The sequence below is a fragment of the Stegostoma tigrinum genome, chromosome 37 (genome assembly GCF_030684315.1).
Source record: "Stegostoma tigrinum isolate sSteTig4 chromosome 37, sSteTig4.hap1, whole genome shotgun sequence".
NCBI lineage: Eukaryota > Metazoa > Chordata > Chondrichthyes > Orectolobiformes > Stegostomatidae > Stegostoma > Stegostoma tigrinum.
Window position 1 is genome coordinate 11,597,836 of NC_081390.1, and position 25,310 is coordinate 11,623,145.

The 25,310-nt window shown below is 41.4% G+C and overlaps 2 protein-coding genes across 14 annotated transcripts in view; one reads left to right on the plus strand and one right to left on the minus strand.

Annotated features, from left to right (window-relative positions):
- The window catches only part of rassf4a (Ras association domain family member 4a), a 199,285-nt gene that overhangs the window by 161,293 nt on the left and 12,682 nt on the right, over window positions 1-25,310 (plus strand). For all 11 annotated transcript variants that reach the window (XM_059640308.1, XM_059640315.1, XM_048563390.2 and 8 more), the window contains 4 exons: window positions 15,566-15,714; window positions 19,315-19,421; window positions 23,282-23,445; window positions 25,167-25,268. In XM_059640308.1, the coding sequence (XP_059496291.1) occupies window positions 15,566-15,714; window positions 19,315-19,421; window positions 23,282-23,445; window positions 25,167-25,268 (522 nt within the window). The remainder of the gene's footprint in view (window positions 1-15,565; window positions 15,715-19,314; window positions 19,422-23,281; window positions 23,446-25,166; window positions 25,269-25,310) is intronic.
- The window catches only part of LOC125467491 (uncharacterized), a 52,365-nt gene that overhangs the window by 1,755 nt on the left and 25,300 nt on the right, over window positions 1-25,310 (minus strand). Inside the window, exons 2-3 of one of the 3 annotated variants that reach the window (XM_059640318.1) lie at window positions 23,159-23,284; window positions 15,863-15,959 (exon numbers count right to left, since the gene is read on the minus strand). In XM_059640318.1, coding sequence (XP_059496301.1) covers window positions 15,863-15,916 — 54 coding nt within the window. In that variant the 5' untranslated portion in view covers window positions 15,917-15,959; window positions 23,159-23,284. Of the gene's footprint in view, window positions 1-15,862; window positions 15,960-17,493; window positions 17,800-23,158; window positions 23,285-25,310 lie in introns of those variants that run through there. The other 2 variants (XR_009443005.1, XM_059640317.1) reach the window with 2 other exon arrangements.

Genomic DNA, 25,310 nt, shown 5'->3' on the forward strand with positions numbered 1-25,310 from the left:
ACAGAGAGTGGTTTGTGTGTGGAATGAGCTGCCAGAGGAAGTGGTAGATGCAGGTACATTTACAATATTTAAGAGACATTTGGACAGATGCATGAATGGGAAAGGTTTACAGGGATCTTGGCCAGATGGTGGCAAATGAGAATAGCTTAGTTTGGGAAACTTGTTTGGTTTGGACGAGTTGAAACTGAAGGGTCTGTTTCTGAGCTGTGTGAATATCTGTACTACCAAGTGACAATTTATATTTCTCTTGTCACTTCCAATATAGTCCTGATTTCTGCGCTGTCCCACTTCCAGCATTACAATCAATCGTTCCCTTTAAAATGCTGCCTGGCCTGTCTTAAAATGACAATATATTTTGTCTTTAGCTCTTACTGCTTTCAGTAGGCCAGGTTCAATGAAAAGATGATAAGCCATAAAAGATGGCTGGCAGGATATACAGCATGTATGCCAGCCTTGTATCACCTTGGCAGTTTACCATCAAATACAGATCACAAGGTCCACCTGACTCTTGACATGTGCTCTGAAACTGCAGCTTTGAGCTTTCCTGAGAGTATGATTCTATTCTATTTTCTATTTGCTAAAGGCCAAAGGAAGTGACACGCTTTGTTGCTCTGTATTTCAAATGTACAGACTATGCAGCGAGTTAAACATGTGCAGAGAGTCAGCTATTGGCAGGATATAATTTGATCAAATGGTTTTATGTAATTTCTGCTATTCTTTTGACTTTTTTTCTATTTAACCGGGTGTTAAAAAGAAGCTCTACACCTTGTTATCTCAGATTCTCCAGCATCTGCAGTTCCTGCTATCTCTGTTAAAAAGAATGGTCAGGGTTTATTTGCATTGAGCAGTTTGCAGTTCATTAATTTTGTATCTATCATTAATGTTCTATCTACCTAATGTCATATCTACCATAATCTAATGCTTGTGAGTGAAGAATAAAGAGGACTCCTGGGAAATTCAGGTGGAGGTTGTCCTGGAGGAAGAGTTGAAAAATTCAGAGTAGTGGCTCAAAGAAGATGGGAACCAAAAGAACTGTGGATGTTGTAAATCAGGAAGAAAAACTGAAGATGCTGGAAAAGCTCAGCAGGTCTGGCAGCATCTGTGAAGAAAAAAAAATGAGTTAATGTTTTGGGTCCAGACCAAAACATTAACTCAGAATTTTTTCTTCATTGAGAGAGAATGGGGCCTGATTGTCCAGACCCATTGGAGTGGTGTAATAGCTGCTCTCAGAGAAAACATTTCCTGCTTAATCGCTCTGGCTCTCTGATCTATTCTGTTAATTTTGCAATGTTTATTTACATAAGATTGAGGCTTCACATGCTTCCAGTTTCAGACTTGACATTTTTATTGCCCAAATTGATTTACATGAATGAATGTTTTTCTTCAAAAAAAACATTTTTTTTGAAAACACATTGTACAAGGTTCATGGGTCAATGCACAGTGTATGGTGTGTGAATGGGCGCAGAGTATATATGGGGCCATGAGAGTGTGGAATGGTATAGTTTGGTGTAGGGTGTATGAGGGGCCAGGGAGGTGTAGAAGGATAGAGTTTAGTGTAGACTGTATAAAGAGCTGTGGAGGTGTGGAAGTGTACAGTTTGGGATACAGTGTATGAGGGGCCATGAGGGTGTGGAAGTGTGTAGTTTGGTGTGAACGATATGAGGAGGGCATAGAAATTAGAGTTATAATATCCAAACCGTGGTGAAACATCTCATCACTGAGGTGGTAATGAATCTTTGAAATTCGCTATCCCAGCGAGCTCAGTGATTGAGCAGATTCAGAATCGAGGGTGATGGATAATTGAAACTAAAGGTAATGAAGAAATATGAAGATGATGTAGGAAAATGGAGTAGAGAGTGAAGACCATCTATGGTCTTGTTGATTGGAAGAGTACCCACTTCTGTTCCTGTTCCTGTCTGTTATGATGATACTGAAAGACCTGGTCTTCAGTCTGATCTCATTTTCCATTGTTGAGTGTTGTACTACTTGAAACTTCTCACACCTGTTCACAACTTCCAGTAGGATGATTGGTTTTACTTCCTGGCTTCCTTTTCATCTCTTCGACAGTAGGCTAGGATTTGAGGTTTTCCCTAGGTCTGCACAGCCTTTGTTCCCTATTGTTCACTTGAATTGACTCCATCCCATTTTCTCTCAAATTGTGCTTCCCTACAGTTTTCCACTTCAGTCACTCCTGTGCATCCAATGTCCATGTGATCAGACCATGGTTAATGAGTGAAACCTCTCAGAAAACCAGATGGTAGTGTCTAATTTCTATTTTACCATGTTGTTGTACAGTGATTTGAGACTGAACTGTGACAATATTAAAAAGTGTAGAGCATAACCTGATGGCTTTGGAGATTCTAGTCATCTGTAAAGTTCAGTTATTCAGGGGAGGGTTTCCTGTTAAACTTTTACTTCACATTTTTCAGGTGACTGCACGTGAATACAATTTACACTCCTGAATTGCAGTTCAATATTTATCTGAAAAGTGTTTTATTTCAAAAATGCTTCACAATGAAAGTTTTGTTATTTCATCAGAATTAATAATTAGCAATCCTATTCAGCTGCTGTAGGTAGCAGATTACTGATGCCATACATGGTCGCTGTAATTAGGAAACAAATATCTTAACCACTCTAAAGGTGCCAAGCAGCTTACATTGACCACATTGTCCTTCACTCGTATAGAATACAATCTGCATCGTATCCTAAAACAAAACAATGAACTGCAGATAGTAGAAATCAGAAACAAAAACAGAAATTTCTGGAAGAACTCAGCAGGCCTGGCAGCATCTGTGAAACAGAGTCAACATTTCAGGTCCAGTGACCTTTCATGAGAACCAGTTCTGAAGCAGGGTCACTTGACCCAAAATGTTGACTCTGATTTCTCTCCACAGATGCTGCCAGACCTGCTGCATTTCTTGTGTGTTGTATCATTTTCCCTTCCCTACATATACCCCGCCTTCCTTTCATTTTTCAGTTCCCAAATGTGTTATTCATTGTGCTATAGTTGAGCTGTTGGATGACTTTCCGCTTTCTTATACAACATGAGAAATAAATGTTTGTAATTGTGTAGCACCGTCCATTGTTGCATTTTGTAGAACAAACTGACTTCCTATTTCAACCCATCCCAACTTGAGATCCTGGATTCACCTGGTCTGAAATTTCAGAAGTGAGCCCATGTTGCCAGTGGGCTTCTTACTTTAAGTTGAGGACAGGATTCATGATTTAGCCACATTGTACATATTGAAGTGAAATGGTAGAATTTCAAAACTGTGTGTTAAAAAATTTAAAAATCTGTAATGCTCGTTCTCCTGTGAGATGCATTTTTTAAAAATATGAACAATTGTTTTAAGGAACATGATTTGAGTATTGCTTGGCATATTAGTCTGCTTTCCAACTTTTCTTTACAAATTCTCTTTCCTTGCCTTCATGCGATTCTCTCTCACTGTAGGTTTTCAACAACTTTGACTAACATCCTGGGATATCAGATGATGATTCAAAATGGAAAGCCCACTTCTTTGAACAGGCACCCTGTTTTTCTGGCCAGCTTTTAGCACCAAGTGTCATTCACTTTCTGAGGTTATTGATCGTCATCATGGTTGAGGAAAAGAAAGGACAAGTTGCCAAGAAGGGCTGTAGGAAAGCAGTGAAGAGACACCAGCAAACAGCAGCAAGGAAAGGAGAGGATTCAGAACAGATTTACCAGGATGTTACTGGGAATGAAGGGTTTAAGTTGTGGGGAGAGGCTGGATAGGCAATCGCCTTTCTCACTGCAGCGTAGGAGATACGAGGGATAACCTTATAGAGATTTATAAAATCAGATGGGTATAGGTAAGGTGTCTTTCCCTTTTGGTGGGAGATTTCAAGACTTAGGGAGCCTATTTTTTTAAGGTAAAAGGAGGAAGACTTAAAAAAGGTACAAAGGTTTTATTTTACATGGTTCCAGACAAGGTGTGGATGTGGGTACAGACACAGTGTTGAAACGACATTTGAATAATTACATGAATAAGAAATGTTCAGAGGGATATGGGCCAGGAGCAGGCAGGCGGGACTAGTTTAGTTTAGGATTATGATCAGCAACGGGCTGGTTGTACTGAAGGGGCCATTTCCCTGCTGTATGACTCTATAAGAGGAGAAAGTTTACGAAAGAAAAGTTACTCTGTCCACATCTACAAACTGATGGAGCAGGTTCACCCTGACACCAGCCTCTCTACTAAGGCCATGAGCATCATCAGCGCATTCCTCAGTGAAATGTTTGAGCATATCATGGGGGAGGCTTCCCATCTGGGCCCATTACAACAAGCACAGCACCATCAGCCCTGGGACATCCAGATCTCTGTGTGCCTACCACTGCCAAGGAAGCTGGCCAAGCGCACCATGTTGGAGGGCACAAAGGTGGTGATCAAGCACACCAGCTCCAGGTTTAAAAAAAACACATTTTACTGACAAAACAATTAAGAAAGCCACTGAAGGTTAATCATTGGGTATTCCTTTGATTTTGTTTTGTTTTAACAAAGTTAAATTTCTCAAGCAAAACTTGTCTCTTCTTAATCTGTAAGCAAACTGAAAGCCAATATGATGGTAAGTTGTGATGTGGATGTGCCTGTGTTGGACAGGATTGGACAATGTCAGAAGTCACATGGCACCAGGCTATAGTCCAACGGGTTTATTTGAAATTTTCGGAGCAGCGAAAGGACTGTTGGACGGTCACCCGGTGTTGTGTGACTTCAGAATATGATGGTTAAAAAAGGGAAGTTTTGTTTTCACCCACAGGATGGTGAGAATCTGGGATGTACTGCCTGGGAGGGTAGTAGCAGCAGGAAGCCTCAGAACCTGTAAAAAGTTACGTAGATGAGCGCTTTAAATGTCATAATGTTAAAGGTGATGGGCCAAATGCTGGAAAGTGCGATAAGTGTAGGTAGATGACTTTTCTTTTGTTAGCGCAGACTCAATCAGCCAAAGGGCATCTTCTGTGCTGTACAACTCTATAAAATTTAGTTCAGTGCCAAGGTACCAGACAGTATCATGATCTGTTTCTGCAGCACAGAAATAATACAACTTTTCCTCTGACCTGGGTGAGATTTTGGCACATCGATCTCAGCTGTTGCTCAACAACCAGAGTTTGACTTCAATGTGACGTCAAATGATAAATGAGGTGTAAAGGTGCACCACAATAGAGAAGATACAAACACAACAAACACAGCTAATTGCACAGCCTGAGGTCCAGCGATACATTCAGAATATCTCAGTGGAATCTCTCACCTGGTTTTCTGATCTTATAAATGAAGAGTACACATTAAAATGAGCATTGTTTAAATGCATTTAAAGTAAATAAAATTTGTAAAAATAAACCACCAGTGCAAAGCATATCCACACAATGGCTGAAAACACTTACAGGTCAAAAGAAAAGTTCAGTCTTTTTGGATAAAAGGTAGATGTATTTAACTCTTAACTCGATGTTTTCATCAATCAGTTTTATTGATTAATGATTTCAAGAGATTAATCAGCATTTTTCTGTACAAACTCAATATTCCTAATAACCAATAACTCACCTTACTGAAACCATGATGTTCTCTGATGACCTGTCCTACTCGATTTATTTAGCAACTCTCAATCATTCATCTAAGTGGAACAGCCCATCTGAATGTGCCACCCTGCCAGTCAGAATGAAAGGAGTCCACAAGAATAGAAGCTATAAATAAATCTGGTCTATTTATACAGATAAGACATACATTTTCAAGAAAAACTTACCTTTATAAGAGGCTACAGGTTCTGTTACACCCTAGGATGTCTGACCTTTAACAGCGATTTTATATAAAAGTGCCCCAATGTGAAATAATTAAGTAAGTCTGAATTATGGTACACCATTCACAGAGAGGCAGACAGCAGCATCTGCTCCCTGTCCATTCCTGCAGAGGTATCTGATTCTGCAGCAGCAGCTTGTAAAGCTCTCTACTGCTGTGACCTCAGAATGGTGGAATGCAGTTGGCAAAATCTGGAGTGGATTTTTGTGCTCCTTTGCCAAAGAACTCTCTCAAGGACCCCCCATGACCCAAGACATTAAGCAGAAAATCTACTGGCAGTCTTCAGTCTCATCAGACTAGAGTCCACACCATGGTGGTCAACTCTGTGCTAAATGTCTTCTAGTGATGTTCAGGAATCCCACTCTGGCTTGGCAGTGTCCGCCTCATTTATTATCCTACTGAGCAGACCATTTGGCCCATCAAGTCTTCATTGACCCTCTAAAGAACATCCCACCCAGACCCAACCTGAACATCTTTGGACTGTGGGAGGAAACCGGAGCACCTGGAGGAAACCCACACAGACGCAGGGAGAATGTGCAAACTCCACACAGGCAGTCGCCTGAGGGTAGAATTGAACCCGGGTCCCTGGCGCCATGTGACAGCAGTGCTAACCGAAGACGAGAGTGAACTGAGAAGATGCACAATTTTGCTGGCCTGTGTTTTCTCTGGACCTTCTTCCTGGCCAAGGCATGCTGCTTCCCCAGTCCCTCCAACATTCATCCTCCAGGAAGAACAACATCTCATCTTCAGACTGTGCACTTAACAACCTTCTGGACTTAATCTTGAGTTTAATATCTTCAGATTGTGTACCCACTCCCACTCCTTTTCTTTCTTTTAGCTTTACTTGTTGCATTCTCTGTGTCCATGCTCCCTCTCTCCTCCCCCCATCCCATTGGGACAATCTAAGATAACAAGGCATGGAGCTGGATGAACACAGCAGGCCAAGCAGCATCAGAGGGGCAGGAAAGCTGACGTTTCGGGTCTGGATCCGAAATGTCAGCCTTCCTGTTCCTCTGATGCTGCTTGGCCTGCTGTGTTCATCCAGTTCTACACCTTGTTATCTCAGATTCTCCAGCATCAGCAGTTCCTACTAACTCCCAATGGCACAATCTGTTCTTTCCAGTCTGACAATTAGACACACCATTGTTCTGCCCTTCTCACATTCCGATCACTCAATCTGAACTATCAATACCCTTTCTCCCTCAGTACTCCACCCCCGCAACCCCAGTGTTGCATAAATGCTGCCCCATCCACACTTCTTGTCAGCTCTGATGAGGAGTCACCTAGACTCAAAACATTAGCATGCTGCGTCTCCTTAGACACAGCCTGGCCCACTGTGATTTCCAGCATTTTGGGTTTTCTGTATAGATTCCAGCATCTGCAATAATTTGCTCCATCATGGCTATCAGAGACTGTCTTGCAGTTGCCCAGCAGGTGTCTGCTGTGCAGTGAAGAAAGTTAGCATGCTTCCTACACGTGTGTGTTGGTTTGTTTCACGTTTCTTGCTTATGTTGCAAGCAAACTGCAGTACAAAAGAGACCCCAATGTGTAAGTCTTTCCCTGTGTCAGTATAGTGCACAGCTTTTCCATCTATGTTGTCAGCTGTGCCTCCTGTGGTGGCACATGGAACTGAGACCCTCGCGGCTAAAACTTCAAAGGAACTGGGAAGCGTTTTGACCCTTGGACTTGAACTCTCCTGGCCCTGGTAACCACATTCTCAGCCATGGGCAAATAACATTACCGCCTTGTCACTATCTAAAGGAGAGGTGGAAGTTAAGGGAGTGAACGCTGGAAGGAAGCCAAAGGTGGATTGATGCAGTGTGCAGTTCAGACGTCGATGAGGAAGGTTCCAGTATTGAGCTACAGTGAGTACGGAGCTAAACTGGTTCCAACCAGCATGCAAATGGCCTTTAGCTGGCCCCAGTACACCTGGTTTAGGGAGGGCGGTATTAGAAATAGTTTTATACTCCTAACTAGTGACTTGTACTGAAGGCTGTTGTTTGAGGGCAGTATCAAGTGTTGCTGTAAAGTAATCCTTTAATTATGAGTTTGATCTCCACATCACAAAGTGTACTTGTGAATAAAAGCTATACGTACACTACCAGAAGCTCTAAAACATATCCCAATAGAATTTCAACATCTCCAGAGGGACAGAGTAAGGAAGGAACCAGCCACTGTCAGATTTCTTTGGGTGAATTCCTGTATATAATGTAGATCATCTTCAATACTTAAAAATTCATAATCAGTTTAAAGTGGGTGCTGTTACAACTAAGGGGAAGAGGGCATATCTCACTTCTGCCTAAAAACCATTAATGGTCAATCGCTAGCAAAAACCCTTTTTTGGCACATAGCTATTACACCTCGAGTGAACTTGGTTAAAATCAAAACTGAAAAAGAGCCAATTGCAAAGTATTCTTGAGTGAAAGAGAGTGGTATCTTATTACCGATTAACCGGAGAAAACTGAGAAAACATGACACATAAAACACTGGTAATGAGTCTATGTACAAGCATGGAGGAGCATTATCTTGGACAGACTGGACCGTGAAGACTGTTACAGTTTACAGCTTTTGTTTAGAATTTGACTTGTAAGAATGACATTTGAATCCCAATTTTGTTGTTCTGTTCCCTCTGGAATGGTGAAGCCTGCAGATTCTTTTGTACTGTAAATTAACAGAGGTTTTACTTGATTTACTGGGATGGCACAGTGGCTCAGTGGTTAGCACTGCAGCCTCACAGCACCAGGGACCCAGGTTCGATTCCACCCTCGGGCAACTGTCTGTGTGGAGTTTGCACATTCTCCCCGTGTCTGCGTGAGTTTCCTCCGGGTGCTCCAGTTTCCTCCCACAGTCCAAAGATGTGCAGGCTAGGTGGATTGGCCATGCTAAATTGCCTGTAGTGTTCAGGGGTGTCACTTATAGCGGGATGGGTCAGGGTGGGATGCTTCAAGGGGCGGTGTGGACTTGTTGGGTCAAAGGTCCTGTTTCCACCCTGTACAGAATCTAATCTAAAAAAAATACCATTACACAAAGAGTTTCATAGAAGCACTGTAACTTTGAAGAGAAAACCTTCTCTCCCCATTCCTTTTTATGGCACTCGCTACCATAACGTAAGTTTAAATGTTCCCTGTGAATGTTAATGAACGGACGAGTGAGTGACTAAGTAGAGTGGGCAGACTAAGCAGTTGAGGTGACAGGTAGGCAAGGCAGTGAGGCTGAAGTAATGGGGTGGATAGATGGGCCACAGGCTAGTCTGGTTGCATTAGAAGTAGAATGAAGGGAAAAGTCAGAGGGAGACTATGCAGAGTTCAGTGGTACATGCCTGGTCTGTTGACCAGGAGTTAGAATAGGATTTCTTTATCTAACATTTCCTGAATAACTACTTAGTCACCAGACTTTCCAAAGCTTCTGATTTTAGCTCAGAGTCAGAGACTTTCACAGAGGGCCCTGCAAATTACCCATCAGAAATTCAAACTTCTCATCCTATGGTTTTTTTTAAGATTACAGGAGCCTCTTAAATATATATAACTTAAATATATATAGCTGAGACCTCCAAAAGCATACAGGACATCATTTCTGATGTTTGATGAAATATAAATCCCAGCATCCTGCTTGGTGGCGAAAATGTTGGAATAATTCAGTGATGGATGAGTTTGAATTTTCCTCTAAATTTTAAGTAGTTTGAGATTTTTGTCAGGAAATTGAGAAGTTTGTCAGCCAACAAATAAACAAAAGCGAAATTATGGAGTCTTTGTCTTTGATGTTCATTGAGGAGGATGTTATCTTGACTCTATCTCATTAACCCCTTCCCTTCCCACACTAAAACTATGCCTGACAGGGCATTTTGCTCCCCATGAGGTGGGTGTTCTAAACCATACCCATCCTTGGTGAAAATCCTGGCTGTGTAAGTTATTTAATTCTGCAGCTGGATATTGCTTCAGCCATTCACATGGACTGTCTGGCATTTGCTATGGTACTCAGGTGTCCAAAACAAAGTGAACATGTGAAGCTGTGCTCAGGCACACTAGAGCAGTGTCAGTAAATTCATGCAGACTGAGTAATTATAGAGATTATAAAACTCATTGTAGTCAAGGTACAAGGTCAGTAGAGGAAAGTACCTGAAGCCTGTGTCTAAATCCCGTACAGTGAAATCACACTTTAACTATAGACCACTTCTGCATTGAATCATGGTTAAAAATTACCAAGAAATCAGTGATATGGAACAGAGATGATTGTGTCTGAGATTAGAATGGATTCATTTTGTCCTAGTTGTTAGATGAGTAGACGCTCATTTCAGGAACTCCAGAAGTGAATCACTCCACCCTTCTCAGCCTAACTTTAGGATCAGTGAATGCACATATTGGGAACTGCATCCCTGCATGTCCTTTTGAGCAGATACAAAGTGGAGGTAGCCACAGGTGGTGAGGTGGGCTGTTTAATCTTCTCTGAAACTTCATCCCACTTCTTTGATGAAATATTATGACTTTGGCTGTCACCCCCTACCCTCCATTCTCTCCCTATGCCCCATCTATGCCAACACATGCCCCCCCAACCAAATTAATTTCTTACATGGTAAGAAGTTGGAAGTGTAGATGTAAAAAGAGACCTGAGTGTCTTTCACAGAAAATCACTGAAAGCTAACATGCGCAAGTGCAGCAAGCTATTGGGGAGGCTTCTGGAATGTTACCTTTTATCACAAGAGGATATAAGTACAGGAATAGCAAAGTCTTACTTCAGTTGTATAGAACCTTGGTTAGATCACAGCTGGAGCACAGTGTGCAGGTTTGGTCATCTTACCACAGAAAAGATGTTGTTACCACAGAGGGAGTGCAACAACAGTTCATTAGTGTTCTGAGGAAGGGTCACCAGACCCAAAACATGAACTCTGATTTCTCCCCAAAGATTCCCAGGATGGCAGGATTATCCTTTGAAGGGTTTGGACAAACTGGGTCTGTATTGCTCAAACAAAAACAAAAGTTGCAGGGAAAGCTCAGCAGGTCTGGCAGCGTCTGTGAAGAAACATTTCTGAGTTAACATCCGGGTCCAGTGACCCTTTCTCAGAACAGAATTGTTTACAGTTCTGAAGACTGAGAGGTGATTTCATTGAAGCCTACAAAATACTTGGAGGACTAGACAGGGTATATTTAGGTAAGATGAAAAGTTGACACAAGGGGACCAATATAAAAATAGGGGAGATACCACTTAGAACTGAAATGGGGATTTTTTTTAACTCAGAGGATGGTGAACCTTTGGAATTCTCTACCACAGGGTGCCATGAAAGCTCAGTCTTTGAGTGTGTTTAAGGTAGAGATTGATAGATTTCTGATTATTAGTGATGCAAAGGTTTCTGAGCATGGTGTGCGAAAAAGGCATTGAAGCATTTAATCAGCCATGGTCATGTTAAGTAGCAGAGCAAGCTTGTTAGGCTGAATGGCCTACTCTTGTCCCAACCCACCACTGAGGGGCCATTAGGGTGGGTGTGGGTTGAGTTGGCATTGAGAGGCCATTGCAGCGGGAAGTGTCATGAGTTGGAATGGGGAGAATGGTCAGGACCTTTTTTAAGTTATCTTTCCAAAGATTCATTTCTCCAGACTGTGATTCATGATTCCTCTACTGGAGGTCTGTGAACTACGTGCCCTCGAGAAGCTGATCTAACGTCACAAAAAATTCAGGGGGTGCGAGAAGCCTTCTCCCTACAAGGATGCAAATTGTGTTGGGAATGGTCTCCCATGCCAGCACAAATTTGGCATTGTGGGGATCTGGACAAGAACCCTGGAATCAGATCACATTTTCTACTTTTAGAAATCTTCAAATTCTCCATGACCCTGCAAAAGCCCAACCCTGTGCATGCCTTTAAATGTATTAAGTGAGACACAGGTGTTGAAGACAGCTCAAGTCATAGTATTTTGCCAAAGAAATGGAATGAAGTTTCAGACAAGATTAAACAGCCCATCTCACCACCTGGCACTTATGGCTGCCTCCATTTTCTGTCTGCTGGAAAGGGATGTTGAAAATTCAGGGATGCAGTTCCCAATGTGCCATTCACTGATCCTATACAAAATAACATCTTGTAAGCTGAGCTGTAAGACTATGTTGTATTATGTTGTACTGGCCGCTCTGTTTTGTGGTCCCAGTGTTCTTCCAAGTATCACAGGCACGGGAGTGGAGAGGTTCCAGGGTTTATCAGGAGCTGGTGGCTGTCCAGCATTTTGATCTATTTCTGGATGCAATGAAAAGCCTCTGTTCCAAAGTGTAAGCAGCCAACACGTGGCACGAATGTGAGTGGAACAGAGCTCCTGTGGTTATAGAAACAGAATGGTCTACCCTGTAATTCTTTCTTGAGATGTTGGCTTCTCTCAGTGCAAGTGGTCTGTAACCAGAATGGCTGTGATTCATTGGCTAGAATTCCTCTTTGAAAAGTGCATAAACGTTTGAAGAGGACAGTTTGATCAGGATTTCCTTTGTCAGTAATGTGCTGTTGACATAAAATGCTGCAGACTCAGAGGTATTCGTGTAAAGTAAAATTACATCATCCAGCAAAAACAGAAATGACTGGAAAAGCTCAGCAGGTCCGTCAGCATCTGCGGAGAGAAATCAGAGTTTAACGTTTCAGGTCGAATGACCCTTCCTCAGTACTAGAAGCTTCCACTTGCAGTTCTGAGGAAGGGTAACTGGACCCGAAACGTTAACTCTGATTTCTCTCCGTAAATGCTGCTAGACCTGCTGAGATTTTCTCACAATTTCTGTTGTTTTTGATTTAAAGCATCTGAAGTTCTTTCAGTTTTTATTATGTCATCCAAACACAATTAACTCTGGCAGATTTGAAACCTAGATTTTACACATTATTGACACCAGGTTCAAATATGCACATGTAACATGACATGTCTGAGCAATTAGAGCTGGGACTTCACCCGTTCACAATTGAAATAAGCGACATAAGGGACGGAGGGCGTGTTTGCCACATTTGCTGGTAACGCACAAATAAATATGAAAGTAATAGAAAAAGCAAAGTACTGCAAATGCTGGAGATCTGACTGAAAAACAGAAATTGCTGCAGAAACTCAACAGGTCTATCATGTACAGCGCGTGGTATTTCTCACAGTATTTAAGGAAGGATATAAATTCTTCTTGGAGAAAGTTCACAGACTGTTTACCAGCCTGAGAGCTGGAATGAGCAGGTTGTTTCATGGGGAAAGGTTGGACAAGCTAGATTTGTTTCTCATGGATAATGGGAACTGCAGATGCTGGAGACTCCAAGATAACAAGGTGTGTAGCTGGATGGACACAGCAGGCCCAGCAGCATCTCAGGAGCACAAAAGCTTACAGTTCGGGCCTAGACCCTTCATCAGAGAGCTCTCTGATGAAGGGTCTAGGCCCGAAACGTCAGCTTTTGTGCTCCTGAGATGCTGCTTGGCATTCTGTGTTCATCCAGCTTCACACTTTGTTATCTTTGTTTCTCCTGGAGTTTAGAAGAGTAAGAGGTCTCTTGATCGAAACTTTGAAACCCTGAGGGTTTTGTCAGAGTAAATGTGCAGAGGATGTTTCCTTTTATCGCAGAATGTAGTGGGAGGGGGCACTGTTTAAAAATAGGGGATCCATCATTTAAAACTGAGATTAATTGAACTTTTCTGTTAGAGCAACATGAGTCCTTAGAAGTCTCCTCCTGAGAAAGCAGTACTAACAGAGTCTTTTAAGATACTTAAAGCAGAGATAGGTAGATTCTTAGCAAGTCTGGTAGTCAGCTGTGGAGAGAAAGCAGACTTAATATTTCAGGTCCAGCGATCTTCCTTCAGAACTGTTCAGACAAGGGTCACTTTACCCAAAATGTTAACTCTGCTATTTCTCCACAGACGCTGCGAAACATGCTGCATTTCTCAGCAATTTCTGCTTTTGTTTCAAGTTCAGCAGTTCTTTGAGTTTTTTTTTGTTGGTAGATTCTTGTGAAGCAAGGGGTTGAAAGATTATTAGGGGTCGGCAGGAGTGTGGATTAGGAGTTACAATCAGATAAATGACCATATTGAATAGTTGGAGCAGGCTTGAAGGGCTGAATGGCCTACTCCTTGTTGATACGTTAGTTGTCACTAAAAGATCCAAGTGACAATGATCAGGCATCACCACTGCTCTCCATCGCTGTCAGAATTAATCTTATTATGTAACTTCATTTCGTTTTGTTTCCAAGGTTCTTGAGTAGATTTGTAGCTTGGGTTGTGGATGATGTGGGTGGTTCACTCACCAATCTGGTTCATTTTGTTAGTTTCCTCTAATCAGGTTTATGAAAACAGGAAGGAATATCTGACTCAGCAGCAGTGGGCGAGAGGGATGGAAGAGGGATCGACCCAGGCTGGGACTTGCATAGATTGAAGCTTTGTAACAATTGCTTTCTGTTTGGTGAACTAAACACATTTGTGGGGTTGGTTGTACTGGATGTTATCTTTGGGGGAAATCATGTGTCCAGCTGTATGTCAACCTAGCCCAACTGGTGACATTTTCCTGTCTGAGTCAGAGATTCTGGGTTCAGCCTGCCCTTCAGGCTTAGATCATTTCATTACAGCTGACAGCTTTCAGCAAAGGATCACTGGACCCGAAACATTTACTTAGAATTCTCTCCACAGACCTGCTGAGATTTGCCAGCAACTTCTGTTTTTGTTTCAGATAACTTTAATGTCTTTTTTTTAAACTGTGTTCTTTATATTTGAATGAAAAGTCAAATCAAGTTGAGGCAATTGTCCAATGTCCTGTCCTGTGGTACTTTTCAAAGTAGAGAGGGCATTTTCCCAGTGCCCGGTCAACATTTACCCCTCAGGTACCACTAGAATAGATTAAGTGGTGGTTTTGTTGTTGGCAGCAACTTCTTCTGCCTGAGTTCTGAACTCCGGAATTCCCTCGTTAACCCCTCGTTAACATCCTTAAACCTCCATGCCTTCCTTTCCTCTTTTAAAATGGTCCTTAAAACCTACGTCTTGACCAAGCTTTTGCTCTACTGCTCTAAGATTCCCTGGTGAGGCTTGAAAGGCAAATTCTGCTTGGTGGCAACACTGAAAAGCTTTGGACATTGCATTACATTGAAGTGCAGCATGGCAGCAAACTGCTGTTACAGTTTCCAATGATCCTGTAATTTGAGAGTATCCTACAGGCAACTCATTGAGACAACAAAGAAGACATAAAGTTCCTCACAAAACAAATTGGTAACATAAACCATCGAGAGACCATAGGTTTGAGGTGAGAGGGGAAAGATTTAAAAGGGACCTAAGGGGCAATGTTTAAACCCAGGGGGTGGTACATGTATGGAATGAGCTGCCAGAGGAGGTGGTGGAGGCTGGTACAGTTATAACATTTAAAAGGCATCTGATGTGTACATGAATAGGAAAGGTTTAGAAGGTCATAGGCCAAATACTGGCAAATAGGACTAGATGAATTTAGGATATGTGGTCAGCATGGACAAGGTGGACCACAGGATTTGTTTTCACATTGTGCAATTCTATTCCTCTATGACCTCTAGGTATATTTTACGTTTTTCATTGGCATGTTCTCTCATCAACTCGTGAAAGCCTATCCACCGTTGCATCTGTGTTTTCTTCATCTTGAACCCTGGTTCAGTGATTGTTGTGTTAAACACCTCAAAACTATCATGAGAGCCTTTTCCCCCTGGTAAGAATGCACGGTCAATTCAAACCTGTAGGATGTCTTGTTTTCAATAGTTGATTTATAGGGTAGGGATCATACTCAGTTTTCTGATGACTGTTTTTTGATTCTCTTTGCTTTAGGATGAAGCACAGCTGATCATCGAGGGCCTTTTGAATATATCCTGGGGACTGAGAAGACCAATAAGACTTCAGATGCACGATGATAATGAACGTATGTGTTTCTCAGGCTCCAAACTGCTACGATCAGGACTGCAGACCGGCTTGTGCAAGTGAGCCATAAAGAGGCGTTTTATTTGTGGGAAGTCAGTTATGCAACAAGCATAATTTGTTACATTTAATGTACAGTTTTGATGGAAAGGGGTGATTTCACTGCAGATTATGCAGCTCCTGGCACTATTAATAACCCCTTTATCCTACCAGATTATCCACCTTTGTCAGGGATTTTGACACATCGAGGAGCAAGGAAATCATAACTTCTACAAGCACCAAGCATGGCCAGCTGTGTCCAGGAAACCTGCAGACATTGAAAATATTTTTAATGAAAAGCTCAAAATTATCAGCCAAAGTGAATTGATCACTTAAGGATCCACAAGAATCATTTTAAATTCTAAATCACCAGCAGCAGCCATAACAGAACAATAGTGGTCGTCAAGAATGCAGTAGGGTTACAAACATCCAACATTTGTCAGGCATTCATGATGGCAACTATTTGATACAAAGTTTTCCCATTCTTGACGTGATGATAATATGTATCAAATCATAATGTCAGGAAAATACTCAATATCTGCAATCACATCCAATGCATAATGCCAAATGTTAACCACTGGCTCTGAAAGACCAGATAGAATAGATTCCAGCCTAGCTTTCTGGGCTCTGGCTTTTGGAAGCCAGTGTAAAAATTTATGTAATGCATGCAGCACTCCAAAAGTCAATGAGTCTGTCTGCTGCACAGTATACATTTACTGGCTTTGTCTTACTACAGTCAGAACTCTGCAAATAGCATCTTATTACATTTCAGATTTAGTAGTACATTTTTGGGCAAAACACAACCTATACAGCTTAGATACCAAGAACTGCAGATGCTCAATTCGCAGTGGGGTTATAAATCACTGAGATAGCAAAAAGGGTACAGACCCAAAACGTCAACTTGCCCGCTCCTCTGATGCTGCTTGTCCTGCTGTGTTCCTCCAGCTCCACACTTTGTTCTATGTACAGAGCTTGTAAAAGTGTTTAAAAGAGTATAACAGCCTTGCGATCTGATTTAATGGGATAAATGTGGTATTGTGTTGGTTTTATTTCTCAACCTGTGGGGATGTAAGGATCACATTTGTGGGTTTATTTCAGTTTCATTTCTGTTATGTTTTAACTCAAATGCAGCTGTATATTTGTGGTATCAAGTGATAAAAATACAGGCAAGTGGTTGCCATTGGCCACAATCCTCTCCATCTTGGCATTGATGTAATCTGCCTACTTTTCTAAATTAGGTCATGGAAAATCAACTTGTGCCATTGAGGCTTTTCCAAGGGAGCAAATTAAAAATGTATTCCTATACTTAATAAAATTTGAGCTGATTATTGATACCTCTCTCACAAATATCAGTTTTATGGTTCCACTTATGTTCCCATCATCTGTTAACACTTGCCCAGAAATATTAAAGTGGGGGAAGCTGTGAACTCATACATGGAATCGAACTAGTGTCTGATGACTTTTACATCTTCATTCACTACACAACATACTGAATTATGTATTCACATGCAGCTAGTACAGGTAAATTCTAGAAAAAATGAATTGCTAAAAACGTGATATATTTCTAATGAATTTGCTTTGAACAAGAGAAGAAATTTCCAAGTCAGAGCAATTGTTACTTTGTTTTAATGTGCTTTGTCAAAGAAAAAAAAGTACTTCAGTTTTTATCGCACCTATCACCTCAAGACACCACAGAACATGTTACAAATGGTCATATATACCATGTTACTGCTCATGCATGTTTAAAAGACCTGGTATTACCAAGGAAGAATACTCAACGTCTTTCAATTGTTTTCATCAGTTAGAATTTAAGACAATTATTGTTTCTTTATAGTCCACTCGATTTGAATAGTAAGGTGATTGCGACTGCTCTGGATATCGGAAATCTAGTAAAACTGAAGTCAGTAGGAATTGGAAAACAAAATTCTGCTGTCTGAATTCATTCCAAAGCATGAAGAAAAATGGTTGTGGCTATTAGAGGTCAATTATCTTAGCCAAAGTACGTTGGTGCAGCAATGCCTCATTGTAGTGAGTTCCTCAGCACAATGTTCAGTACTGTTCATGACTCCATAGGCTCTGATGTCATCCATGTTCATATGCAACAAGACCTAGATAACATCCAGATTTGGGCAGGTAAGTAGCAAATAAAGTCAGTCAACCACAAGTGCCATACAATGAGCATTTCCAACAATCCAGCTCCCTTGACGTTCAGTGACATTACCATTGCTGAATGCCCAGTATAAACATGCACAAGAATCCCCATTGATCAGAAAAAGGATCAGGAAACCACATATAAATACAGTGAAGACAAGGGCAGTTCAGAGGCTGGGAATTCTGTAACAGTAAAGTCACCTCAATTTTCCCAAAGCACAATCACGATCTCCAAGGCAGAAGCCAGGAGTCTGATGGAACGGTCTCCAAATGCCCGAATGAATGCAACTCCAACAATATTGAAGAAACTTGATGTCACACAGGAATTATATAGCCATTTCTTTACTGGCCCTGGGTCAAAACCCTGGAAATCCCTCCCTAATTGCACTGATGGTATACCTAAATCACATGGATGGTTGCATTATGTTACATCTTCTAAAAGGGCAATTAGGGAGGCATCTTGTCAATGACACCTACATCCCATGAACAAACACAACATTGAGAATTACCTGAACCTTATTTAAATATTGTCATTGATGATGCAGAATGGCACGTTTTGGGCAGCAAAAGTTATTGAATCTGGGCTATGAGAGCTGTATGCTGTCCTGATCTGATGGTTTTTCTGATTCACAACACACAGTAATTCAGTGCTCCTATAGGCATCTCAGTAATTTCTTTCATACCAATTCCAAAGTGATTTGCTAGTCCACACTGCTTCCACTGAAATGTAGTCTTATGGTGTAAATGGAATGAGCAGATATAAACTTTTGTAAATGTTGGCCAAAATGTTTTTTGTTACTATTCCAATATTCAAAGAAATCTGAATGCTGAGACTTTGGGACACGACTGTCCCAATTTTCCTCTGTTTAATCCCCCATCTGTGCCTATTCCTAAAAACAGGGACAAAGCTCAGGTTCCAAACCTTAATACCCACATTTGCAATTTTGTGAGTACTGCATCTTCAGTAATAACATGATTTTCCACTCAAAACAGCCAGCAGCTCTCAAATATCCTGTAGCATTTTGCACGTATCTTTACTGAATGCGCTGGATGGATATCTATTCAAATGGTTGATGAAGGCCAACAAATCTTTTTTCATTTGGAATGAGTTTAATTTTTGTCTGTTAAAAATGTTCTGCAATGTAACTTGTGATCAATCTCACTCCCATTATTAAAAATCTTCTTCAAAACATTTCTCTATACTGTGGAAACTTGCTTTTTCTTTTGAGAAACTAAACACCAGCAGGAATATCATAATAGTGGCTGTGAAATATTTGGCTTCTGATATTTATTGCTATTCACACAAAAGTATTCCACTCCCAATTTTCTTGATTGACAAGTGAATTTATCTTGTGTAAATTGTAACGTGACTGTGATTCCATCAATGTTACACCTTCAATTATGTTCATTTTGTTCAAAACTTTATCTTAATGATTTGTTGATCTGAGCTTTTTAATATGAACTTTTTATAGGAAAGGAACACCTCAGACCTTGGCAAATAACAGCTCACCCGAAGCTGCAAAAGAATCAACAAGTAAGGATGACCTGCCACAAAATATGAGTAGCAGCAGCATTGCAGGTAGGTGAAGCTGCAGATGGGGCAATAATGTGCAAAGAAAAGGGAATCTTTATTTTCATTGCATCAGGTATGTATTAATATTTTAAAAACCAAAAGACCTGCAGATGATGTAATTCAGGAACAAAAACAGAAGTTGCTGGAAAAGCTCAGCAGCTCTAGCAGCATCTGTGAAGAAAAAATCGGACTTAATGTTTTGGGTACAGTGACCCTTCCTCAGAACTGATGGGAGCAAGGAAAATGCAGAGGATAGGTGGGCGAGGGAGTCAGGAGTAAATGATAGGAACACACCCCAAAGAGAGAGAGAAGTACAGTTGGACAGACAAGGGAATTGATAATGATCTGCCTGGGAGGGTGAATTGCTGTTAATGGAGGCTGTTGGTGGTGAACAATAGGTAGGTGGTGTGTAATGAGATTTCTGAAGAAGGGTCTAGACCCAAAACGTCAGCTTTCCTGCTCCTCTGATGCTGCTTGGCCTGCTGTGTTCCTCCAGCTCTACACCTTGTCATCTCACGTAGTGTGTAATGGCAGGCTATGAGAAACCAAGGCCTGGTGTGTGGGGAAGGAGGCTAGGACACGAGAGAGTTAAGGGCCAAAAATTATTGAACTCAACATTGGGTCTGGAGGACTGCTGGGTCCCCAAGTGGAAAATGAAATGTTATTCTTCCAGCCTGCATTGAGCTTGGCTGGAACACTGCATCAAGCCTGAGGCAGAGATATTGGCCAGGGAACAGGGTGGTGTGTTAAAGTGGCTGGCAATAGGAAGCTCAGGGTCTTTGTTGCGAGCAGAATGTAGATGTTCTGCGAAGCGGTCATCCAGTCTGTGCTTCGTTTTCCCAATGTAGAGGAGACCACATTGTGAGCAGTGAATGCAGTCGACTAGATTGTTTGAAGTGCAGGTAAAGTTCTCCTTCACCTGGAAGGTATGGTTTGGGCCCTTAACACAGCACCCTGATCCCTGGCCAACATCCTTGTCTCGGGTTTATTGTGGTGTTCCAGCGAAGCCCAGCACAAGCTGGAAGAACAACATTTCACTTTCCACTTGGGGACCCTGCAGCCCTCCAGACCCAATTGTGCTCCTGAGATGCTGCTTGTCCTGCTGTGCTCATCCAGCTTCACACTTTGTTATCTTGGATTCTCCAGCATCTGCAGTTCCCATTATCGCCAATATCGAGTTCAATAATTTGAGGGCCTGAACTCTCCAATATCCCCACACACCAGGCCTTGTTGTCACACAGCCTACCATTACACACTATCACTTGTTAGCTACCTGAAGACTCCATTAACAGCTATTCACTCTCCTAGCCAGATTGTTACCTACTCCTTTGTCTGTCCAACTGCTCTTCTCTCTCTTTGGGGTCTATCTCCACCCATTGTTTACTCCTTACCCCCTCCCTCACCCTATCCTCTGCATACAAACTGAGGGCGGCATGGTGGCTCAGTGCTTAGCACTGCTGCCTCACAGCACCAGGGACCTGGGTTCAATTCCACCCTCAGGCGACTGTCTGAGTGGAGTTTGCACATTCTCCCCATGTCTGTGTGGGTTTCCTCCCAGAGTCCAAGGATGTGCAGGGTAAGTGAATTAGCTATGCTAAATTGCTCATAGTGCCCAGGAATATTTGGGTTAGATGTGGGGGAGTGGGTCTGGGTCGGATGCTCTTCAGAGGAGTCGTGCGGACTTGTTGGGCTGAATGGCCTGTTTCCACACTGTAGGGATTCTATGATTCTGTATTTTCCTACCTACCATCAGTTCTGAGGAAGCGTCACCAGACCTGAAACATTAACTCTGATTTCTCTTCACAGATGTTGGCAGACTTGCTATGCCTTTCCAACAATTTCTGTTTTTGTTCACGCTATTACAGAATTTCACAATTATGCTTTCATTATTTCTCATTCAGTTTATTTCTCGTTCAGTTTTTATTGCCGGAAAGTTGACTGGCACAAACCTTGGAGAATATAGTAAAAATTCCCTCCACTTTTAATTGCGGTTTTATTCCCCTGGAGGAATTTACAGTGGAAGTGGCTTAACTGTTGATGTCCTGCCTGACTGTGATCTGATTAAATTTAAATTGACATTTTTAAAAATTGATTCACAGAATGTTGGTGACTCTGGCTTAGTCAGCATTTCTCGCACATCCCAAATTATCCTTGCGGTGATGGTGTTTAGTTGCTTGAACTGCTGCAGTATGAAGGTGCTCAGATGATGTTGCTAGGAGGAGATTCCAGGGTTTTGACTCAATGATGATGATGGAAGAATAGCTGTTTTTTTCTAAGCTATTGCATGACTTCCAGAAATGAGATGTTCTCACATATCTGCTATCAGATGCTGTAAATCATGAATTTTGGAGGAGTTTTCAAGGATATTATTCATTTTTTATTGAAGGAAACACACCACGAGTTCAATTCCATACTTATCCTTTTTTTAATTGGTTCATGGGATGTGGATGTCTCTGGCCAGACCAGCATTTATCGACCATCCTTAATTTCCCAGAGAGCAGTTAAGTGTCAGCCGCATGTCTAGGGGTCTAGAATCACATGCAGGTAAGCACGGCAGGTTTCCTTCCCTAAAGAATATTAGTAAACCAAATTATATTTACAAAACTGATGGTGGTTACATGGTGACCATTGGGCCAGCTTTCTATTCTAAATTTCATTGAATTCAAATTTCACCAGCTACCATGGTGGGATTCAAAACCATGTGCCTGAAACATTGGCCTGGGCTTCTGGACCGCTAGTCAAGTTATATTACCCTGCACCACCACCTTGCACCAAAAACAAGAAACAGTGGAGTTGCTTATTAGAACCAATTGGTGAGATGTAGTTTTGAATCTTTAGAACCATTTTTAAAGCAATTTATTGTAGAATAATATAACAAAGAGAGAGGGAGGAAAATATCAGTTCATTGTACCTATGACAGCTCTTTAAAAGGATTATCCAACTAGTCAGAGGTCAAGGCAGGAGTGATTGTGGTTTTGGAAGTTGATGTTGGTGATCTTAGTGAGTTACTGCAGTACCTTTGGTAGGTGGTACACACTGTTGCCTCTGTGCTTAGGTAGTGAAGGGATTGAATATTTGTGGATGTGGTGCCAATCAAGTGCCCTTCCTCCAGGCTGATGTAAAGTTTCTTGGGTGCTTTTAGGGTTGCACTCATCCAGGCAAGTGGAGTGTGTTCCATCACAGTCCTGACAAAACTTGGATGGGGGTTGGGTGGAACAAGTGCTGGGAAGATAAGAGGTGCCCATCACAGAATTCGCAGACTGAGATCTGCTCTTCCAGATATGATATTTATATGGCTGGTCCCGTTCAGTTTCTGGTCACTAAAAACCCTCAGGATGGTCATAGTGGAGAATTCCGTGATGGTAATGCCATTGAATGAAAATATATGATGCTTAGATTCTCTTTAATTGCCTGGCATTTGTGTATAGCCACATTTGTACTATTGGGAACGCAGTAGCCAATGCATAGACATCATTGTCCCGTAGACAGCGATGATGTAATGACTAGGTAAATGTTTCTTTGTGATGGATGAATATTGGCCAGGAGAGAACTCCCCTGTTGTTCTTTGTGCAATGCCACAGAAATGGTTATGTCCACCAGAATAGGCAGTTAAGTGTAGTGTCTTAGCTGAAAGCAAATGTAACACTCACACAATATCACCCCTGAAATGTTACATTATGTGCTTGAGTCTTTGGGAATTTGAACCAAGAACAAACATGTTACCATAGGCCCTTCGGTCTTACCTTTATTAAAGTTTTTATGGCTTATTTTGTCAATCCTTCTTAAAATCTGTGCAATGTAAGTAAGCTGTTGAGCTGTTTTTTGCTTCAGTATTAGCCACAGTTTAGTCCTTGCTTTCACTGCAGACTCTGAAACCAACAATTCAGAAGATGAAGTTCCACAGCTCATGCGAACAAAAAGTGATGCCAGCTCTTTGATACAGCGCAGATCAAAATGTCGCACGCTGGGTGAAAATCAACGCATTAAACGACACAGGTTCTCCATCAATGGGCATTTTTACAATCACAAGGTATAGTTAGAAATCAAAAATGCTTTAAATCAGTTAACTTGGTCAGAAAGCAAATCTGACTCAAACCAAGTAATGTAGCAATGTTGAGTTATGAAGACGACATAAGGCAACTGCTAAAAGGCTGGGGTAGCTTAATTGAGTGAGCAAACATGTGGCAAATGAGATATTTTGTCGGAAAATGCAAAATTGTCCATTCTGGCAAGAATAAAAAAGAAGCATATTATTCAGTTGCTAAGAAAGTGCAGAAATCTAAGATGCAGAGGGATCTTGGTGTCCTTGTGCTTGAATCATGGAAGCTTTCTCTACTGGTGCAGCAAGTAATTAGGAAAGCTAACAGAATATTATTAATGTAGGGAGCTGATTCAGAGGAGAATTATTGGATTGATATCTGGTAATGAGCACGTTGTCTGACAAGGATAGTTTGGACAGGCCTGTTTCTGCTGGAGTTTAGAACAGTGAGGAATGCCTTAGTTGAAGTAAATAAGATCCTGAATGGTTTTGACTAGGTTGAAATAGATACACTGTTGGGCCCTGAACCATGGGAAACTACTTTAAAATTAGGAATTTACCTTTAGGACAGCGATTAAGAATTTTTTTTCTCGTAAAGTGTTGTGTGACCTTGGAACTCTCTGTCTCAGAATGTGGTGAAGGTGAGGTGATTGTGTAGTTTTAAGACAGAGGTGGATGTATTCTTGTGACACAGTGGAGTCAAGTGTTAAGGGGGGATACTTGAGCGTGTGGAGTTTGAAACAAACAGGTCAGCCATGACATTATTGAATGGTGGAGCAAGTTTGTGGGGTTAAATAGTCAATTTCTGCTTCCATTTCAAAAGTTGGTATGCTTCATTTATATGGAGCAGTGGTGAGAATGTATCTAGGGGTAACATGCACTGTATTGGTCACCTTAATTAAAGAAGGATGTAAACATTTTGGAAGCAGTTCTGAGAATTACCAGATTAGTCCTGGAATGAGAGGTTTATTTTCTGAATAAAGACAGGGAACTGGAAGATTCACAGGTGATTTGATTGAAACATGTAAGATCTTAAGTTGTTTTGATAGGATAGATGTGGAGAAGACATTTCCTTCAATGGGAGTATTTACAACCAGGGGTTGTCCATTTAAATGGAGACTATGTGAAATGTTTTTCTCTCAAAGGTTCTTTGGAATTCTTTTCCAAACAGATAATGGAAACAGAGTCCTTGGATATTTGATAAAGATAGATAGCTTCGTGTTAAGCAAAGACCTAGAAGGTTATCAGAGGTAAACAGGAATGCAGATTAGGTTACAGTCAGATGAGCCATGATCCTATTGAATGTTGCATTAGGGTTAGGGTTAAATGAAACTGAGGAACTGAATGGCCTACTCCTGCTGTTAATTCATACATTTGAACCTAAAGTCTGATTTACTCAGGATTGCTGCTATTTTGTGCCAGTGTGACTCAGTAGTGTCAATCTGCCTCGAGTCAGAAAGTTGATTGTTCATGACTTTCTCCAGGACCTGAGTGCATAATGTGCATGCTGAGGTGTCTGCACTTGTTCATAATGTGCAGAGGGTAAACACTTGCCTGTGGGAAAAGCGTTAGTTTTAAATTAATGTTCATTGTGGGATAAATGTATCCTGAAAAATGGAGACAGCTTTTAAAAAACTTGAGTCATTTTAAATGTGTTGCTTTATTTCTGCCATTAAACCATAGTTCTAGTCTTTTCTTTTCTTGACCTTCAGACTTCTGTGTTTACACCTGCTTATGGGTCTGTAACCAATGTCCGAGTAAATAGCAGCATGAACACTTCACAAGTTCTGAATTTACTGCTCAACAAATTTAGGGTAAGTGAGCCCAGTATACATGCAGATTAAAAATATGACATA